Source organism: Dasypus novemcinctus, chromosome 8 (assembly GCF_030445035.2).
Source record: "Dasypus novemcinctus isolate mDasNov1 chromosome 8, mDasNov1.1.hap2, whole genome shotgun sequence".
Taxonomy (NCBI): domain Eukaryota; kingdom Metazoa; phylum Chordata; class Mammalia; order Cingulata; family Dasypodidae; genus Dasypus; species Dasypus novemcinctus.
In genome coordinates this window covers 79,006,713-79,026,882 of record NC_080680.1, presented here as the reverse complement: position 1 = coordinate 79,026,882, position 20,170 = coordinate 79,006,713, and the positions used below count along the sequence as shown (strand labels likewise).

At 48.1% G+C, this 20,170-nt stretch overlaps 2 protein-coding genes, 1 long non-coding RNA gene and 1 other non-coding gene across 6 annotated transcripts in view; 1 reads left to right on the top strand and 3 right to left on the bottom strand.

The window, feature by feature from the left end:
- Positions 1-9,919: 9,919 nt before the first annotated feature.
- Positions 9,920-10,023, bottom strand: LOC111759201 (U6 spliceosomal RNA). The gene has a single exon (XR_002793271.1). It is a non-coding gene; the product is annotated as a U6 spliceosomal RNA (small nuclear RNA).
- A 113-nt stretch (positions 10,024-10,136) lies between these two features.
- On the bottom strand, positions 10,137-12,562 carry LOC139439504 (uncharacterized). Of its 2 annotated transcripts, none has more exons than XR_011649422.1 (3): positions 12,391-12,562; positions 11,352-11,430; positions 10,137-10,435 (listed from the first exon to the last, which is right to left on the bottom strand). It is a non-coding gene; the product is annotated as an uncharacterized lncRNA (long non-coding RNA). The 2 variants fall into 2 exon arrangements; XR_011649421.1 differs by having other exon boundaries at positions 11,352-11,427.
- Positions 12,563-12,957: 395 nt separating this feature from the next.
- Positions 12,958-14,928, top strand: ENHO (energy homeostasis associated). Its single transcript, XM_023583174.3, has 2 exons — positions 12,958-13,143; positions 14,123-14,928. Exon 2 carries the CDS (start codon positions 14,282-14,284, stop codon positions 14,510-14,512), a length of 231 nt encoding a protein of 76 aa, XP_023438942.1. The 5' UTR covers positions 12,958-13,143; positions 14,123-14,281; the 3' UTR covers positions 14,513-14,928.
- Positions 14,929-14,988: 60 nt separating this feature from the next.
- The window catches only part of DNAI1 (dynein axonemal intermediate chain 1), a 64,757-nt gene continuing 59,575 nt past the window's right edge, over positions 14,989-20,170 (bottom strand). The window contains exons 19-20 of one of the 2 annotated variants that reach the window (XM_058302005.2): positions 18,212-18,397; positions 14,989-15,295 (exon numbers count right to left, since the gene is read on the bottom strand). In XM_058302005.2, the coding sequence (XP_058157988.1) occupies positions 15,197-15,295; positions 18,212-18,397 (285 nt within the window). In that variant the 3' untranslated portion in view covers positions 14,989-15,196. Of the gene's footprint in view, positions 15,296-18,211; positions 18,398-18,927; positions 19,016-20,170 lie in introns of those variants that run through there. The other variant, XM_058302006.2, reaches the window with a different exon arrangement.

Below are 20,170 nucleotides of genomic sequence, written 5' to 3'. Positions count from 1 at the left end.
GCATATGTGCCTCTGCTTTGTGGGTTGTGTGTATGTGTGTTTGTATATACAGGAAATGATACCTTGTGATTTCTGCCCTCGAGGAAATGATCTGGTGTGCCAGGAAAACTTACCAAGATATTAACTGAGTTTTGTTCCAGTTTTTCTCCCTGTTTCTCTGGGTAAAGATCTCAGGCCTAAAGCTAAAGTTAACAGTGGACATCTTCCTGATTCTCACCTTCTGGAAGCCTAAACTTCTTGAGGGGTTATGCTACAGAGCACAAGACAAGGGGCAAAGCAATCCAAAGAGCTCCTCTTGAATGAAGACAGGAAGAACTCTTTGCATGGGACAGAAAGACCCAAGAATACTTTCTCATGGGAAGGGAGGGTCCTGGACATTGGGCTCTCAGTCTGGGCATCTCAAAAGAGACCACAAAAAATCACAGCCCAAAATATCCAGAACCTGCATCAAAGCACACATTATCAAGGCAGTGAAAAGACAACCTAGAGAATGGGGAAAATATTGGGAAGTCATAAATCCAATAAGGGTTTAACATCCAGAATAAATAAAGTAGACCTACTACTCAACAACAAAAAGACAAATAACCCAATTAAAAATGGGCACAGGTCTTGAACAGACATTTCTTAGAGGAAGATATAGAAATGACTGATAAGCACATGAAAAGATGCTTAACATTATCAGCCATCAGGTTAATGCAAATCAAAACCACAGTGAGATATACTTTACACCCACTAAGATAGCAATAATTTATAAATGGAAAATAAGGAATGTTAGAGAGGATGTGGAGAAACTAGAACCTCATGCATTGCTGGTGGGAATGTAAAATGATGTAGCCACAGTGCAAAACAGTTTGGCAGTTCCTCAAAAAGTTAAACGTAGAATTACCATATGGCCCAGCATTTCTACTCTTAGGTGCATACACCAGAGACCTGAAAGCACAGACTCAAACAAATAACTGTACTCCAATGTTCATAGCAGCAATATTCACAATAGCTAAAAGGTGGAAACAACCCAAGTGCCCATCAACAGTTGAACAGATAAACAAAATGTAGTATATCCATACATGGAATATTATTCACCTGTAGAAAGGAATGAAGTTCTGATACATGCTATACTATGGATGAACCTTAAAAACATTTTGCTAAGTGAAATAAGCCAGACACAGAAGGACAAGTATTGTATGATCCCACTTACATGAAATATCTAGAATAAACAAATCCAGAGAAAGAAAGAACATTAGAGGATACCACAGGCTGGGAGGGAAGGGAAATGGGGAGTTATTGTTTATTGGGTAAAGAGTTTCTGTTTCAGTTGATGAAAATGTTTTAGCAATGGAACGTGGTGAAGGCAGCACAGCACTGTGAATGTAAGGAGTGTCATTGAATTATACACTTAATAAAAGTAAATTTTGTTATATATATGCTATCCCAAAGAAAATAAGGAAATGACACAAATGAAGAAAAAACAAAAACCCAGGACCACTGTACAGTTGGGGAGGATGGGGTGAGGAGGGACCCCAATAAGGACCTTCCCACCAGCTCCAGGGACCTGGGAGAAGACTTACATTTAGTTTTTTAAGAATAGACAAACATTATAGATTTTGCACTCTGGAGCACACTCACCGCTGGGCTCAGCGTCACTGGAAAACCACATAGCAGTGTATGTGGGGAGGGTGGGGGCTGTGGAGAGCAGAGAACACCCCTACTCCTCCTGCAAAGGACCAGAGGAAGGGTGGGAGGAGAAGTCGGAAGTGGTCCTCCAGTGGTCATCAGCTGGTTTGGGTGTAAGCTGGGGATGCAGAAGTAGGGCAGGGGGAAGGCTGCTGCGGCTCTCAACGCTGGGCTGAAGTTCAGGAGCTTCTTCTGAGAATCAGGGGGCCCAGGGAGCTGGGCAGAAGAAGTGGTTAGATTTGAGTTTTGGAGAGACTGCTCTGGGAGCTGTGCAGAGGAGGGTTAGGAGGGTAGAGACTGTGAAACCCACGGTGGCTGAGAGCACGCACAGGCCTGAACGAGGTGCTTTGCATACATGACATGGAAAGCCAGAGAGAGGGCTCTTGCTATGTCCCGGTAGGAGAAAGACTAGGACCGGGGCAGTGAGAATGGTGCTCTTCAAGGCATGAAGTCACTGAGTCCTGAAGGATGTGGGGTAGGGAGGGAAGGGAGAGGAAGAGTCGGATACAGCTCTTGAAGGTAGGATTGTTTACTGAAGTAGTAAGCACAGGAGCAGGACAGAGGAGGACGGGCCTTGGGGAAAATGATAACAACCATGACTCAGATTCACATTTACTTACGGTCACATAGCAAGTAAGGGGAAGATGAGTTCAGATGTGGACATGTCAAATGGACTGTACTCGTGGGACTTTTATTTTCTTTTTTCTTTTTTTGGTGGGGGGACATCTTGGTAGAAGGCATCTGGTCAGTAGTAGGGCCAGACAAACCAGGGCTCCTGTTGACTTTGGACAAGTTGATTAATCTCTGTAAGGCTCAGTCACCTTAAATGGAGGATGGGATAACAGTATCACATAGGGTTGTTGTGAAGATTTAACGAGATGATGTATATAAAACCAGCACAGTGGCCACCATGTTGTAAACACTCCTTAAACCTTAGCTCTTTTCATTTTACTTTATTTTTATTTATTTCTCCTCACCCTTTTGCTGTTTGCATTTGCTGTGTCTGTTTGTTGTGTGCTGATCTTCTTTTTTTTTTAGAAAGCACCAGGAACCTAACCTGGGACCTCCGATGTAGAAGGCAGGTACCTAATCACCTGAGTCACCTCCACTCCCTGCTTTGTTGTGTCTCTCCTTATGTTTTTCCTCCTGTGTCTCTTGTTGCATCATCTTGTTGCATCAACTCACCAAGCCACTGTCTTGCTTGTCTTCTTTAGGAGGCACTGGGGGCTGAATCCAGGACCTCCCATGTGGTAGGCAGGAGCTCAATTGCTTGAGCCACATCCACTTCCCTTAACCTTAGCTCTTTTTTTTTTAAGATTTATTTTATTTCATTTTTTCACCCCACCTCCACCCCCTAGTTGTCTGCTCTTTGTGTCCATTTGCTGTGTGTTCTTTCTGTGTCTGCTTGTATTCTTTTTTTTTTTTTAAAGATTTATTTATTTCTCTCCCCTTCCCCCCACCACCCCAGTTGTCTGTTCTCTGTGTCTAATTGCTGCATCTTGTTTCTTTGTCCACTTCTGTTGTTGTCAGCGGCACGGGAATCTGTGTCTCTTTTTTTGTTGCGTCATCTTGTGTCAGCTCTCCGTGTGTGCGGCACCATTCCTGGGCAGGCAGCATTTTCTTTCACACTGGGCAGCTCGCCTTACGGGACAGACGCACTCCTTGCACGTGGGGCTCCCCTACGCGGGGACACCCCTGCGTGGCAGGGCACTCTGTGCGCATCAGCACTGCGCGTGGCCCAGCTCCACACGGGTCAAGGAGGCCGGGGGTTTGAACTGCAGACCTCCCATGTGGTAGACGGACACCCTAACCACTGGGCCAAGTCCGTTTCCCTGCTTGTATTCTTAATAGGTGGCTCCGGGAACCGATCCTGGCACCTTCCAGAGTGGGAAAGAAGTGATCTTTCTCTTGCACCACCTCAGCTCCCTATTCTGCTACGTCTTCTTATTGTCTCTCCTTTGTGTCTCTTGTTACATCATCTTGCTGTACCAGCTCTCCTTGTCGGCTGGCACTCCTGCATGGGGCAGCACTAACATGTTGGGTGGCATTCCCATTTGGGGCGGCACTCCTGTGTGGGCTGGCATTCTGCATAGGCCAGCTTGCTGCCTGGGCCAGCTTGCCTTCACCAGGAGGTCCTGGGCACCAAACCCTGGACCCTCCATATGGTAGACGGGAGCCCAACTCCTTGTGCGCATCAGCACTGCGCATGGGCCAGCTCACCACATGGGTCAGGAGGTCCTGAGTTTGAACCCTGGACCTCCTATGTGGTAGGCGGATGCTCTATGCATTGAGCCAAATCCACTTCCCAACCTTAGCTCTTAATAACAATAGCAGCAGCAGCAGCAGCAAATACTAGTCTGGAACTAGATAGTGAGATATGGGTTGATGCTAAAGCACTGTGAGCGCAGAAATGGGCACTGAAGCCACAGATACAGAGGAGTTCACTTAAGGAAAAGAGAGAAGAGGGTGGGTGCAGAGAACAGAGCCCACCAAAGCTCAAGTGGGGCTAGAGGGGTGACGGTGACACACTGTGCTGGAGTTGAGGGCAATGCAGCAATCTGGGTTCTAATCTAGATTCTATCACTTATTGCTGTGGAGCCTTGATTGCCTTGAGCCTCAGTTTCCTCATCTGTTCCATGGATCTGTCTTCATCCAGGTGTGAATTACCTATGACAGATGTAAAGTCCTGACAGAGTTCAGGTGCTTACTAAACAATAATTGCTGTTTTAGGAGGAGGAATGAATGTTCCCAGAAAGACAGGCTTCGTGGAAGACAAGGGGAGACAGAGTTTCAAGAATCTATCAACCACCTCAGTGCTGCCAAGCAGTCAACAAAGATAAGGACTAAAAAGCATTCAATGGATGTGACAAGGAGGTGAAAGTGACCTTGGCGAGGCAGCTTCCAGGATGGTGAGAAAGGAAGGTGTGGGCTGCGGCTGAGGAGTGACGGGAGGTGCGGAAGTGCAGCTGAGGGAGAAAGCACAGCCTGGCAGGGATGATGAGAACTGAGTAGGTGGGTGGGGGGCAGTGGCAGGGATGGTTTTGAGATGGGAAAATCAGAGCACATGGGCGAGTTTTCTGGTGTAGCTGCTATGTACCCACCTGCCCCCTGAGTGTAGCTGCTATGTACCCACCTGCCCCCACCCTGCCAGTGAATGGCTCCAGCCTTGGGACCTTTTGTTTTCCACCCAAGGCCTCTTGTCTGGGCACAGACCATGGGCATTCCTGGGCTACTGGGTGCTCCCTGGGCGCTGACCTGGGCCACCTAATGCTGCTCCACAGGCCCTCAGGCCAGGCGCTGCTTCTCTCTGCCCTTCTTTCCAGTGTGGCCTGGAAAGGGTTTAAATGGTCGATAACTCCTGCCAGGACCTTCGCTTTTAGCCTTGTCCTTGCCTGGACTGTACAGCCTAGGGGAAGATGGGCAGTAATAATAAAAACAGCCATTGATTAATTCCTTTCTCCTGATTCCTTCCTACCAGTATTTTTTTTTTAATTTATTGCGGTAAAATTATATAACATAAAATTGCCATTTTAACCATTTTTACAATTCTGTGTACAATTCTGTGGCATTAATTACATTTGCAATATTCAACCATCACTAGTATCTATTTCCAAAACTTTTTCCTTGTCCCAAAGAAAAACTCTTTTTAAGCAATAATTCCCCTTCCTCCCTGCTGTTGGTAACTTCTATTATACTGTCTTCATGAATTTACCTATTTCAGATATCTCATATAAGTGGAATCATACAATGTTTGTTCTTTGGTGCATGACTTATTTCACTTTTCATGTTTTCAAGATCATCAATGCTTAGTATGTATCACAAGTTTATTCCTTTTTATGGCTGAATAATATTCCATGTATGGATATACCACATTTTGTTTATCCGTTCAAACATTGATGGACACTTGGGTTGTTTCCACCTTTTGGCTATTGTGAATATTGCTGCTGTGAACATTGGTGTACAGTTATTTGTTTGAGTCTGTGCTTTCAGGTCTCTGGTGTATATACCTAAGAGTGGAAATGCTGGGCCATATGGTAATTCTACGTTTAACTTTTTAAGGAACTGCCAAACCGTTTTGCACTGTGGCTACATCATTTTACGTTCCCACCAGCAATGCATGAGATTTCAGTTTCTTTACATCCTCTCTAACACTCATTATTTTCCAATAATAGCTATCCTCGTGGGTGCGAAGTGGTATCTCATTGTGGTTTTGATTTGCATTTCCCTGATGACTAATGATGTTGAGCATCTTTTCATGTGCTTATTGACCATTTGTACATCTTCTTTGGAGAAATATTTGAATTCTTGGTCCTTTTTTAAATTTGGTTGTCTTTTTGTTGTTGAGTTGTAAGAATTCTTTATTCTGGATATTAAACCCTTATCAGATTTATGATTTCCAAATATTTTCCCATTCTGTAGGTTGTATTTTCACCTTTACTTTCTTGACAGTTTTTTTTTTTTTTTTTTTTTTTTTTTTGAGGTACCAGGACTGGGGATTGAACGGGGGGACGTCATTTGTGGGAAGCCAGTGCTCATTCACTGAGCCACATTGGCTCCCGAGTTGGTTTCTTTGTTTGTTTGTCATTTGCTTTGTTTTTTTACAAGGCATTGGGGACCGAACCCGGGACCTCTCGTGTGGGAAGCAGGCATTCAACCACTTGAGCCATATCTGCTTCATCTTGATATCTTTTGATGCAGAAAAGTTTCTAATTTTGGTGAAACTCAATTTCTTTATTTTTTTCTTTTGTTGCTCATGGTTTTGGTGTCATATCTAAGACTTCATTGTCAAATCCAAGATCATGAAAAATTGCCCCTATGATTTCTTCTAAGAGTTCTATGGTTATAGTTCTTATATTTAGGTTATTGAGCCATTCCAAGTTAATTTTTATATGGTGTGAGGTAAGAGTCCATCTTCATTTTTTTGCATGTGGATATCCAGTTGTCCCCCAACCAGTACATGCCCATGTAAGAAACATGTGAGAAATTTTTAAAATAAAAAAACAACAACTTCTGATACCATATCCTTCTGCATCTATTCCCTTTTCTATTTTTTTTAAGTCAGTCCTCTTGAAATAATCATCTGTATTGCATCTACTCCCCCATCTTTCCCTTTACTGTTTCAGCTATCCAGAGTGGATTCTATTGTTTGTGAAAAAGAACCCCAACTGATAGAATTATCATATTTAATAAATCTAAGATTCCATCAATTATAAGAAGCAAGTTATGAATTACTAAGAAAAAAGATGTTTAAAAAAAACATACATGCCATTAACTATGAGACACATTCTGACCTCAGAGGTTTTTTTTTCAAGATTTATTTATTTCTCCCCCCACCCCCCAGAGTTGTTTAGAGAAAAAAATTGTGCCTTAGAATCAATGAACTATGTTATTAGCAACTGGAACTCCCCCAAATGAAACTGGCAGGCAATTGATTATGGTGTTAAAGAGACTTAACATCATCTGCGGGGAGAAAAGCAAACCTAGTCCTCATAAATGCAGAGAACTGTAATTGCTCAATCCTAGAATAATCCCTAAAACACCATCAGAAGGTGAAGTGCTAATCAGCACAGGGCCCCACAGAGAAATCCTCCACAATGGCTCTCTCAGAACTGGATAAGGGATCTCATTCCTGCAGGCAAAATCTGACGGAGGAACTCCACAGCCAAGGCAGTGAGTCCACAAACAGATGCCTGTGACATTTTCTAGTCCCATAATTAATTTTATTATTCATCCCCAACAAATATAGATGATGCTCTGGACTAGTGATCAATGTATAGGGCTTTCTGTTTACTTCATTTTTTTTTTTTTTAAGATTTATTTTTTATTTATTTCTCTCCCTTTCCCCACCCCCTTTGTTGTCTGCTCTGTGTCCATTCGCTGTGTGTTCTGTGTCCGTTTCTATCCTTATCTGCGGCACTGGGAATCTGTGTTTCTTTTTGTTGTGTCATCTTGCTGCGTCAGCTCTCCATGTGTGTGGTGCCACTCCTGGGCAGGCTGCACTTTTTTCGTGCTGGGTGGCTCTCCTTACAGGGCGCACTCCTTGTGCGTGGGGTTCCCCTATGCAGGGGACACCCCTGCGTGGCACGGCACTCCTTGCGCACATCAGCACTGTGTGTGGGCCAGCTCATCACACAGGTCAGGAGGTCCTGGGTTTGAACCCTGGACTTGCCATGTGGTAGGTGGATGCTCTATCCATTGAGCCAAATTTGCTTCCCTATTTAATTCATTTTATTTTCTTTTTCCTCCATCACTAAATATCTGGAATTTTGGAGGGAGTGGTCCTAAAGGTAGTGCAAAGGCAGTTCAAACAAAAGTAGTGGGATTATTAGAATTCACAGTCATACTTCATGTAGGGTCAACTAGAGCATGAATGGACATTATCTAAAATGAAGTGAACCTATATTTGAAGAATAGTGGTCCTATAATATAATCTCTAGAAGCAGTAGCTGGAATAAATTCACCATTGGAGAGGAGGCAAGTTTATTGTATAGTGGGTTGGCTGGATTGCATAGATGAGGGCATTTTTGGAATCACAGATAGAGGAAAATGATGTGTGTGTGTTGGGCAAACAAGGCGTGGACTGTAGGGAACACCTACCATTTTGTTTATTCAGGATCGCTCTTCTGGAAACCTCCCCTGCTTCTCCCCTCAACATATCCATAGGATTTTCAAGTGGGCCATGTTAGTCAATTTGGTCCTCATTCCTTGACCACAGTTGATTGGCCCAAAACAATCCACAAGAACGCAACTAGAGCTAATAAACAAATTCAACAAAGACACAGAGAGTACAAGCTCACACAAAAATCCATTGTGTGGCTATATACCAGCTATGAACAATCCAAAAAGGAAATCAATAAGAGTTCTGTTCAATAATTGCTCCTAAAAGAATAAAAGATCTAGGAATAAATTTAAGCAAGAATGTGAAAAACTTGTACACTGGAAACTATAAAACATTGCTGAAAGAAATTAAAGAAGAGCTAAATAGATGGAAAGACATCCTGTGTTCATGGATAGGAAAACTTAATATTGTTAAAATGTCAATACTACTCAAAGTGATCTGCAGATTCAATGCCATCCTAATAAAAATTTCAGCAGCCTTTTTTTGCAAAATTGGAAAAGCCAATCCTCACATTAATATGGAATTGAGTGGGACCCCAAATATCCAAACCATTCTGAAAAAGAACAAAGTTGGAGGGCTCACAGTTTCTGATTCAAAACTTACTATAAAGCTACAGAAATCAAAACCATATGGTACTGATGTAAGGATAGAATATAGACCTAAGGGATAGACCCTCACATCTATGGCCAATTGGAGCCAAGTCCATTCAATGAGGAGAGAATAATCTCTTCAAAAAATGGTGCTGGGAAAGCATGCAAAAGAATGAAACTGGACTCCTGCCTCACACCACATACAAAACTAACTCAAAATGGATCAGTAACCTAAAGGTAAGATCTAAAACCATAAAACTCTTAGAAGAAGACACAGGGGGAAATCTTCAGGCGCTTGTATTTGGCAATGGATTCTTAGATATGACAGTAAAAGCATGAGGAATAAAAGAAAAAATCGAGAAATTGGACTTCATCAAAATTAGCAACTTTTATGCATCAAAGGTGTGGCAGTTTGTGATTATTTTATGAATCCAAAAAAGAGAAGGATTATGTTTGTAAACTAATCTATTCTTCTGGGTGTGAGAGCCCTTTGATTGTATTAAATTCAGCTGAGGGGACTTTGATTACCTGTTAAGATTGTTTTTAGGGCTTTTTTGATTTGACTATGTCAGTAAGGTATGACTCAGGTTTGAGTCTCTGCCCCCTTTCTGGATCTGATATAAATGGACACTCACAAAAACAGACACACAAGAAGAGAGAGCTCTGTCATTTTTGATCCTGCCATGTGACTGAAAGAAGAAGGCTCATACAGCCGAGGCCCCAGGGAGACATGAACCATTTGTCTGATAGTTTATAGCTGACCTTAGGAAGAAAGCAGAACAGCTGAGACAGATATAGAAGGCCCAGAAAGAAATAAGCCGTGCCAGGAGAGAGAGGACTACAGGATCACTTAAGCATGAAGCCTCAAGAGGCTAGCCCCGTGGAACTCAAGAAGAAGAGGAAGCCTGGAGAGGCAGGGGAGACCAGGCAGAGATTGGTGGCCATCTTGCTTCAATACGTGGCAGCTGACATTGGTGAGAAAGCATCTCTTATGCGACCTTTTTTTTTTTTAATTTCTAGGCCTCATTTGCTTCCTGTAAAGCACCAATAGGTGCACTATGGAAGCACATATTATCCTTGTGTAGGGGTCATGCTAATCTTCTCTGTATCGTTCCAATTTTAGTGTATGTGCTGCTAAAGCAAGTGCTCTTATGGTCCCTTGAGCTGGATTTTCCACAGCCTTTGAACTTCAAGCTTTTACCCCAAATAATTGCCTTTATAAAAGCCAACAGATCTGGTACTTTGCATTGGCAACCCTTTGGCAGACTAATACAGAAAACATTATCAAGAAAATGAAAAAAAAAAACCCTATAGAATAGGAAAAAATATTTGGAAAGCATATATCTAATAAGAGTTTAATATCCAGAATTTGTAAAGAATTCCTACAACTTAATAACAATAGGACAAGTGACCCAATTTAAAAATAGGCAAAGGACTTAAACAGACATTTATCCAAAGAAGAGATAAAAATGGCTAATAAGGGAAGCGGACATAGCTCAGTGGTTGAGCACCTGCTTCTCATGTACAAGGTTCTGGGTTCAATCCCTGGTACCTCCTAAAGGAAAAAAAAAAGGCCAATAAGCACATGAAAAGATGCTCAACATCATTAGTCATCAGAGAAACGCAAATCAAAACCATAACTATTTCACACTCATTAGAATGGTTATACCATAACAGCATTATTCACAATGGCTAAAATGTGGAAACAACACAAGTGTTCATCAGCAGATGGATGGAAAAACAAAATGTGGTCTATCCATACAATGGAATGCATTCAGCCATAAAAAGTAATGAAGTGATCCTTCAGAACACTTTGTTTTCACAAAAGAACAAACATTGTATGATTTCACTTATGTGAAATATCTAGAGTAAGCAAATTCAGAGAAACAGAAAGTAGATTAGAGTTTACCATGGGCTGGGGGGAGGAGACAGAGAGAGGTATTACTTAATGGGTACAGAGTTTCTCTTTTGCGTGATGAAAAAATTTTGGTGGTGGATAGTGCTAAAAGTAGTACAACATTGTAGATGTAATTAATGCCATTGAATTGTACACTTAAAAATGGTAAATTTTGTTATATATGCATATATTTTACCTCAATAATTTTTTTTTAAAGAAAGAGTATCAAACAATATCCCTAGTCACCAACCTGAGAGTTATCCCAGACATTTCCCTCCCTCTTCCCTTCCATATCCTATAACGGGTCTGTAAGACTTGCTAATGGTAGCTCTCAAATATCCTCAATGCTGTCCTGTTGTCTCTGCTCCTACTTTCCTCCTTGATTTCAGTCCCTCATCATTACTCATTGCCTTCCCAGTCAAATGCCTTTAACCCCCTTCCACCCAGCAGTCCAAACCATCCTTTTAATGTCTGGATATGATCACATTACTCCTCTGCTCAAAATTCTTCAGTGGCTCCCCACTGTTTTCAGGATAAAATCTGAACCCTTGAACTGGGTCACAAATTCACTCACATTACGCTCAGATGTACAAGGATATGTCTCCTTTGTTTCCTATAACTGATCTGATCTTTCTCACAATGTCTTCGTCCTGCTGGGTAACAGGGAGGAAAAACTAAATTTAATCCACTCTGGTAAACTCAGTAGGATCCAATAATTTATTTTAGACGGTCTCTAAGTAATTCAGTAGCATTGGATGACTCAGTCTTTCAGATTATTTTACTCTTCCCTTTCTCCTTTTCAAGATCGTATCTGGATTTATAGGGATCTTACGTGAATTTCATGGCATTGGGGGACAGGCACCTTAGCCACGTGGCCCTCATGGTGTGCCAGCTGGCATTTGCTGAGGGGTAGTGGGTCTCGTATAAATGAATTCGTGAATAACAACCCTAAGGCCCTATTACCGTAGCCATTTTACAGACGAGGAAGCAGAGACTAAGAAAGATTAACTAATCTGCCCAAGGTCCAAAGCTAGTAAGTGGGAGGACCAAGAATCAATGCCATCCTAATTCTGATAGGTACTGGTCTGTTTGAGTCAAGAATTCTAGAGGGAAGTTAAGATTGGATTTGGCGGGTACTGGGAGTCTACAAGGTATAGCTTCAGGGATGAATATATAGAGCAGGATGAAAAAAGGGCCCAGAAAGGAAGGGCCAGGGAGAGGAAGGCATCCTGACTGTACCCCTGCCCACACTGGTCTTCCTCTTGGAAGAGCTTCTAGGATGGGGACAGTCAGGTTCTCCACCATGTCCGGTCCTATGCCAGCCAGGACGCAGCCATCTCTCATCCCACTACTCCTCTCTGTCCCAGGCTCCCTCACAGCACACCAAAGCATAAACTGGTGACCAGCACTGGGTGGGAACTCAGGAAATGTGTCCAAAGACTCACTCCTCCTGGGGTCAAGGGAATGTGGGGTCACCTACAAACCCTCTAAAGTCGGGGTGCGGAGTACACTCCCAAGAGGGAGTGGGATGTGCAGGAGCACAGGGGGCTTCCAGGATGAGGAGGTTCAGTCTTCTCCCAAGTGTGGCATGTCCGGATGTCGGGGACACAGACCTTCCCCAGAAACGGTGGGACGGTCCTCTCAGATGTGCGGATGCAGAGACCCTTCTCGGAGGTTGGGTGTGCAGCTCTTCCAGGTTCGATAAGTGTAAAAAGTCCTTGCAGACAGTTGGGCCTAGCCCCCAGGGTCGTAGCAAGCAGTCTCTACAGCCCTCCTCTCCCTCTCGCCCCCGCCCCTCGCCGGCACAAGGGAAGGGACAGTCCCCGCCCCAGAGCAAGACCAATGGCGCGGGAGTCTGGCGCGGTCAGCCAATCGGACTGCAGCAGCAGTGCGGGAGTGACCCCGCCCCCGGCAGGCCGCAGGCCGGCGGCTCCCCCAGGAGGCGGGGCTCTTCGCTGTTTTTGCTGCCGGCAGAGGCCCGCCGAGAGTAAACCGAGCTCAGCCGAGCCCAGCCGAACGGAGCCGAGCCCAGCCGAGCCCCGCGCCGCGCGCCGCGGCCGCCGCCGCCCGAACCCCGCGGAGCGAGCGAGCGAGCGGCCGCGGCCGCGGAGGAGGAGCCGCCCCAGGGGGAGGAGGTGCCGGCTCGCCGCAGACCGCCCGCGGCAGAGGCCGCCCGGGTCGCGCCGCCGCGGGAGCGGCCGGCGGAGGCTGCGCGGCCGAGGGGGAGGGACGGAGGAGGGGACGTCGCCCCTGCCCGCCTCCCACCGCCCCCCGCCGCGCGCCCGCCCGCGGCTCCCGAGCCCCAGTCGGCGCCCAGCATCCCGCTGCCCCGGACCCTCTGCGGGCGCGCGCCAGGCTCAAGTCAGGTAAGGGGGGTTCTAGCCCCAGGCCACGGGGGCGGGAACCAGAGACCCAGAGACAGAGAGATACTTACAGAGCCGGGGAGAAAGCGAGACAGACACAAAGACAGAAACACACACGAGACGCACAGAACCAGAGAGGCAGAGAGACTCCACAGAGGGGAAAAGAGACAGATCCGCGGGGACAGAGGGGCACGCGACCGGGAGGAAAGGCACAAGAGACCCAAAGACAGAGAGACAGACTCGGAGAGAAGCGAGACACAAAGGGACACAGACCCTCAGAGATGGGGACACACAGAAACTGATACAAAGAGAGCTTCACAGAGAAAGAGCCAGCCACACAAACACGAAGACGGGTATTCAGGGGCAGGGGCGCACATCCAGGTGAAGCAACGGAGAGACAGCATTAGACCGCCAGACCCCCAGGCACGTGCACCTGACCTGAAGGGACAGTCCTACAGAAAGGCACACCCAGGTCCACAGCCTTGGACACAGAATCCACACATGCCTGCCAGGGCCTCCACAAAGTTCCCTCTGTGTGAGCTGGCACCTCTGAGGTCTCCTGGGCCGGCGGGCTGGAATCCTGAGGGGGGAGGCCCTCGGGCTACACTGATGCTGGCCACAGTCCCTCAGCCTCCGAGGCCTTGGGCTACCTCATCCCACCCACCCACCCACCAGAGTGCTTTGAGGGCTGGAAGTTCCAAGGAGAATGAGATACAGGCTGCCTGCTCCAGCTCCCTCACTGCGGCTACACCCCCACCCAGGGGCCCAGAGCCAGGCCTGAGGATGGGGGCGTTGACTCTGGGGGGTATTTGGGCCTGCTGTGACCCAAGGTCCTCCGCCAGGGAGGCCAGGGATGTGGGAGGGGGAGGCTTTCTCCTCCACCCCTCTCCTCCTGGGCCTCATCCTACTCCTCCCTCCTCACCACCCTCTCCTTTGCTCTGTACCCCAAAACCCCTCCTACCCCCCCCCCTCACCCCCACAGGCTCAGGACTGCAAGAGGACATCTCCACTGCCCAGGAATCATTGGGTGTGCGGACAGGACAGCCTCCTTGGAGGGCCGGCCGTACAGAGTCCTGCCTCGGCATGGGCCTTGCCACTGAGGCAGCCCCACTGTCTGTGCTGGCCTGAGGTGCTGCGCGTCATGGGGGCAGCCATCTCTCAGGGGGCCCTCATTGCCATCGTCTGCAACGGTCTCGTAGGCTTCTTGCTGCTATTGCTCTGGGTCATTCTCTGCTGGGCCTGCCACTCCCGCTCTGCTGACATTGACTCCCTCTCCGAATCCAGTCCCAACTCCAGCCCTGGGCCCTGTCCTGAGAAGGCACCCCCACCCCAGAAGCCCAGCCATGAAGGCAGCTACCTGCTACAGCCCTGAAGGCCCCTGGCCTAGCCGGGATTCTGGGACCTAACTTCACTCTGCCCAGAGCCTGGAATCAGGATCCCAGAGTCCAGCGAGCCTGAGGTCCAGAACTCGGAGTCCAGCCTGCCTGGAGCTGCACCCAGCAACCCTGAGGCTAGCCAGCCTGGCTCGAAGAGGGGCTCAGGTGGCCTTAGGGTGCCTGGCCTGGGGTGGGAGTCTGTGAGTTGGTGCTAGGGCCAGGACCATCTGGACTCTGCTCCATCCCAAGGGCCAGGAGCTAGGTCCACCTTCTCCCTAGGCTAAGTGCCTCGAGGCCCTCTAGGTCGGGGAAGCAGACTGGAACCTATGGCAATAATGGGAGGATGTCCAGGCCGGGCCCCTCCCCTGGTCCTCCTGCTGTTTGCTGGTTAATAAATGGAACTCTGGCTCTACCCTGAGGTTTTTTTCCCTCTTCCTGAGGGAGCTGTGATAGCACGATTAAAGGCGTGGAGTGGACTTTCTGACACAGGTTTATTTATGCAAAGGGGAGGGAGTAGTGGTGGTGGAGGACTAAGTCCTGGAGAGAGGTGTTGGAGTCAGGGCTGGGGTGAGAGGCTACGGGAAGATGCTGGGCTCATGTGCTGGGTGCTAAGACTGGGACGAGTAACGGGGTCAGGGGCTGCAAGTCTAAGAACTGGGATGGGGACTGAAGCCAGGCCTTCAGGTCTTGCTTTTCACTTCCCTCACCAGGTTCAGCAGTTTGTCCAATTTTGCGATCTCCACAGCTGGACCCTTCTGTACTTCCTGCCCCTTCTTTTCCTGGTGAGGGGGAAAGTACAAGTGGGGGTGGGGGGAGGGATGGTGAGGGATGAGCACCTCTCTGGGTCCCAGTACAGCCTCCTCTGCCCAGCCTGTGCCCCCTCCCCCCTCCTGCCTCTTCCCCATATGACCCTTCCCCATCTCAGGCTAAGTGACACAAGGGCCCAGCTGAGGGCCTGGGAGAAGGCATCCGGCTCTGGCTCCAAACCTCAGATGGACATAGGGTCTTAATGCTGGGAAGAGAGGGGGAAGACATCCACCCCCTGACCCTCAGAGGAACTGGCCTTTCAAGCAGGGGGAGAGCTGTAGCCCTAGGGGGCACCCACCCTCTCCACAGAAAGGTCCCTGACTGTGTCCCGTCAAGGAGCTAAGAGGTATATGTTTGGGGAGGGAGTAAGGTGCGGACAAAGCTACAGGTGGCCTCACCTAGTACTCTTACAGAATACCCCCAGGTCAGGTTGGGGGTGGGGTACCATTTGGGGCCAGGCCTGCTGTGTCAGAAGACCCGTTTGCAGATGTCCTAGGCTGGGTCTGTGCCTCAGAAGAGCCCTCACCCTACCGTCTGGGCACTCTAATACTCCTGCTGGGAAGGGCCCTTGAGAAAAAAGGAGTTGGAACCAACCATGGGGTGTGTGTTGCTTGCAGGCCCAGAGGCTCCTTGGCAGAGCAGCACCAGTCCCATTCACCCTTCTGTCCAGGCGGGGTGTGAGCTGGGCTGGGGCAGGCTGGGGCAGCTGCCATTTCCTGCCTTCCCTTAGCTCCCTCCCTCTCCCCACCACCCTGGCCACCTGTGCCCACCGCTTGCTGGCACCTGTCCAGCCTTGCCTGCTGAGGGCCCAGCCTAGGTTTGGCCTGTGCAGTGAGGTGGGAGGAATGTGTAGAGCTGGCAGGCCCCCTCCTGGCCTCATCCCGGCTGCTGACACTGTAGGCTCAGGTCCCCTAGTGTGGCCCCCACACCTGTTCCTCAATCTGTCTCTCCATCTCCTTGCAGTCCAGTGCCTTTGTCATCACCCAGCTTACCTCTGTGCTCTGGGGACCGAGGACAAAGACGTCTTTTTCTCTCCCTTGCTACTCTCCCTCCCGAATTAAGCTCGGGTTCCCTTCTTGGCACCGCTGCACCCTCCAGGAGTTAGGGGACCTGGCTTCAGCTCTGTCATTAACTCCCCATGTGACTCTGGACCTACCCCTTGCCCCTCTGAGCCTCAGTTTCCCATTTATACAGTATTTAGGGACAGATAATCCTTGGCCTTTGACATGCTGGAGTTCTGACATCAATCAGGAGACGCTCCCTGGGCTGGGCTGTCCAGGCCTTTATGGCTAAGCCCTCCCGGGAGAGGCTGGAAAGCTACAGACCACAGATAGGGCTCAGATGTAATTGCACAGGGACCTCTAATTCATTCAAGTACCAGCCCCAGCTGTGACCTGCTTAGGTCCTCAGAGCCCCAGGTACCCAGGTCCTCAGAGATATTGGTCCTCAGATCAGGGAAGTCAGCTCTCACAGCCATGACCAACCCTTGCCCCAAGAGGAGCTGGGACTGTGGGGATCCTTGCCTCCCCAAGTCAGAGTGGGCAGGTCAGGCCCCCACCCATATCTACCACATTCATGGTGTCATGGCTGTACCCACCATGCCCCAAAGGGTAACTACCATCCTCCCAGAGGGCTGTCCAGCTCTGCCAGCTCAAGGCTGGGTCTCTCTCATTAAATTCACAACAGATTTCATCTGTTCCACAAATTGTCCTGCCTCCTCCCCCTCTCCTTGAGGCCATCTAAATGGTCCCTGCAAAGGGCTTCACACCATGCCTGACCTCCCCTCCATCCTACCATCTCCCCACCCACTTGCAGCCCACCACAGCCTCTGGGCCACAGCTGCAGGCTCTTAGCAGACTTCTGAGTATTTATAGCCAAGTCCACCCCCTCCCCCAGCTGGCTACAATTACAGGCCCGGCTGAGCTCCCAGCCCTTGCCTCCCTGGCCATGGTGGGGAAGAGACCCGGTCGCACCAGAGGGATAATCTGTGGCCCCTGTCTTGGGAGGGGGAAATGGCATGGGGGGAAGCTGTCAGTAGTTGAGACAGGTCCCTGCCCTAGCCTCAAACTGTACCTGGCCAGGAACCTGACAGAAAGCAAATCCCAGTTCCTCTCTTTGCTTTGCCCAGCTGTAATGGGCTTTGAAATCCAGCATCTAAGTAGTCAGGGCTGGATTGTGGGTTCTTGGGCTCTTGAGTTTTTAATGGGCTCTGGGGCTCTGGGGCTCTGATGCCTGGGCTCTGGAACCTGGGTTCTTAGGTCTTCATCTGGACTCTTGGACTCTGAGGTCTAGACTTTGAGGTCATGGCTCTGGGCTCCATGACCTGGATTAGGAGCTCTTGGGTTCTGGGCAGGGTCTCCTGATCATAACAGACCCCAGAAACAGAAACCAGAGGTCAAAAGGAGGACTGCAGAACTGCTGGCCTAGTTACCCTCACAGTTCCATTCCTTCTTCCCTATGGGACCCACAGCTCCCGGCTCAGGGACCATGGCAGCTGAAACCTTGTGTCAGCCCAGCCAGTGAAGTGATGACTAATCCCGGAGTCCCCTGCCTGGGTGACCTGGTCTACACCCACAGCTTCCTCTACTTCCTGAAAGCCAGTTATGCCCAAGCGCCTCTTCCAGGCTTCAGACTCATGTAGTCACCTGCTCACTGGATGTTTCCACTTGGGCCTCACAGGTAACTCGGACTCAGCATGTCAAAACTGCCCTCACTGTCTCCCTCAAACCGGCTGCTCCTACACTCTCCATTCAGGCAGTGATGCCGCTCTTACCCTGGGCATCCCAAGTCAGAAACCTGGGGCCACCCCTGGCTTCTCCCCTCTCTCATCCCCCACCGTCCTGGAGACTTCATCTCTTGCAGCACGCTCCCCTTTCACTAGCCTGTACCTTGGGCATCTTGCGCAAGTTGGGTGAGAGCTTGAGGCAGGTGACGTGCCCACGGTCGTCACCCACAATGATGATGGGGTGGATGGGGTTGAACTGCACATGGGTGATCTTGTTCTTCTTTTTGGCTACCACGGGCTGGTTGCAGATGGCCTCATACTTGTTGACAGCCAAGTCAAACACGTGGGCCTGTGGAGAGGTCCGTGTCAGCACGCTCAGGGCAAATGGGGCCCCTGTCCCCACCTCCGAGGAATCACCCCTGGGCTTTCTGGGGAACCACAACAGAAGTCTGATGGTTAGCATCCTGGGGCTGGAGGCAGTGGGAGAGGGAATTCGGTGTCTCTCTTTCTATTTTTCCAGTCATTGGAAAGGAAGTGAGAATAGAAAGTTTAGGGGAAATTTTAAGTCTGTGAAGAATTAGCAATAATAGCAGGTGTCATTTCTTGGGCACTTACTTAATATACCAGTTCCTGGGCGAGCACGTTACATGTTGCATCACCTACTTATAATCCTCACAGCCACGCTGTACAGGTAGGTTTTGTTATGCTCTCCATCTTATAAATGAGGAGTTAAAGGCTCTTAGAGGAAGTTGCAGAGCCAGGGTTTACACCACTTAGTGTATGTAAGGGGGCTCAGACAGCACTTGATATATAAGTGCTCAGTAAATATTCGATCTTATTTTTACTAACACCTAAGTCCAAGTCACTATCAACTCTTACCTGGACAACTGTGGCCACCTCCTAATTGGTCTCCCAGCTTCCACTCTTGTCCTCCTACAATCCATCCTCCATGTTCAATCAGACTTATCTTTAAAATATTTAAAATCCTCACGTAGTCTCCCTTGGCACTATAAACAAAATCCAGATTTCTTGCCCTGGCCTTCCTCTCCCTTCTTATCTCATACTTGCTTCTCCTTGCTCACTACACCCCAGCGCCACTTGGCTTCCTGTTTCCTAAATCCTTCAAGGTCCTTCTCACCACAGGGCCTTTGCACTAGCTTAGCCCTCCATCTGGAATCCCCCTTTATGCCCCTGGTCTTCACATGGCTGGCTCTGGGTCATTCAGCTCTCAGCTTGACTGTCACCTCTTCAAAGAAGCTTTCCTGATCACTAAGGGACAACCCAGTCCTTTTCTTTCACATCACTCTATTTTGTTTTATTTTAGTATAGCAGCTTTATCAAGATATAATTCACACACCATAAAATTCACCCATTTAAAATAAAATACAATTCCTGGTTATTAGTACATTTACCAAGTTGTGTACCACAACCAGTTTCAAAACATTTTTCATCACCCCAAAGAAACCTTATACTCATTAGCAGTTGCTCCCTATTTCCCCCCATGGCTCTCCCAGCCCAACCACTTCTCTGCTTTGTCTCTATAGATTTGCCTATTCTGGACATTTCATATCAGTAGGAGTCATACAATATGTGGTCTTTTGTGACTGGCTTCTTTCTCTAAACATAATGTTTTCCAAGAGTAATTCGTGTATAGCATCTATCTGCTCTTCATTCCTGTTATTGCTGAATACTAATCCTTAGTATGGATATATCACATTTTTCTTACCCATTTATCAGTTGATGGGTGTTTGGGATGTTTCCACTTTTTGGCTCTCATGAAGGGTGCTGCTGTGGACATTTGTGTACCCACATCACCCTCTTTTCATTCTCCACCTAGCACTGAGCTCTGTGGGAATTGTGCTGCTGCTGCTGCTGCTTGTTGTCTCTCTCCCGTTGCTAGAAGGTAGGCTCCATGAGCAGCAACCTGAATTCCCAGGGCCTGGCCTAGAACTGGGTACCTTTGTTGGCCTTAGTAAGCATCTGTCCAGCAAAGAGATGACTGACTAACTTTAGGGAGATGCCTTAACCACTACACTCATTCCTTGGGGCAGCAGTTGCTTCTCAGTTTATATCAAAGTTCATAAGGAAAATGGGTTTGTGTCTAAGAAGTTGCTCACAAAAT

Bases quoted from the DNA above. Each gene is read 5' to 3' on its own strand.
- ENHO (XM_023583174.3), top strand. From the start codon at position 14,282: ATGGGGGCAGCCATCTCTCAGGGGGCCCTCATTGCCATCGTCTGCAAC.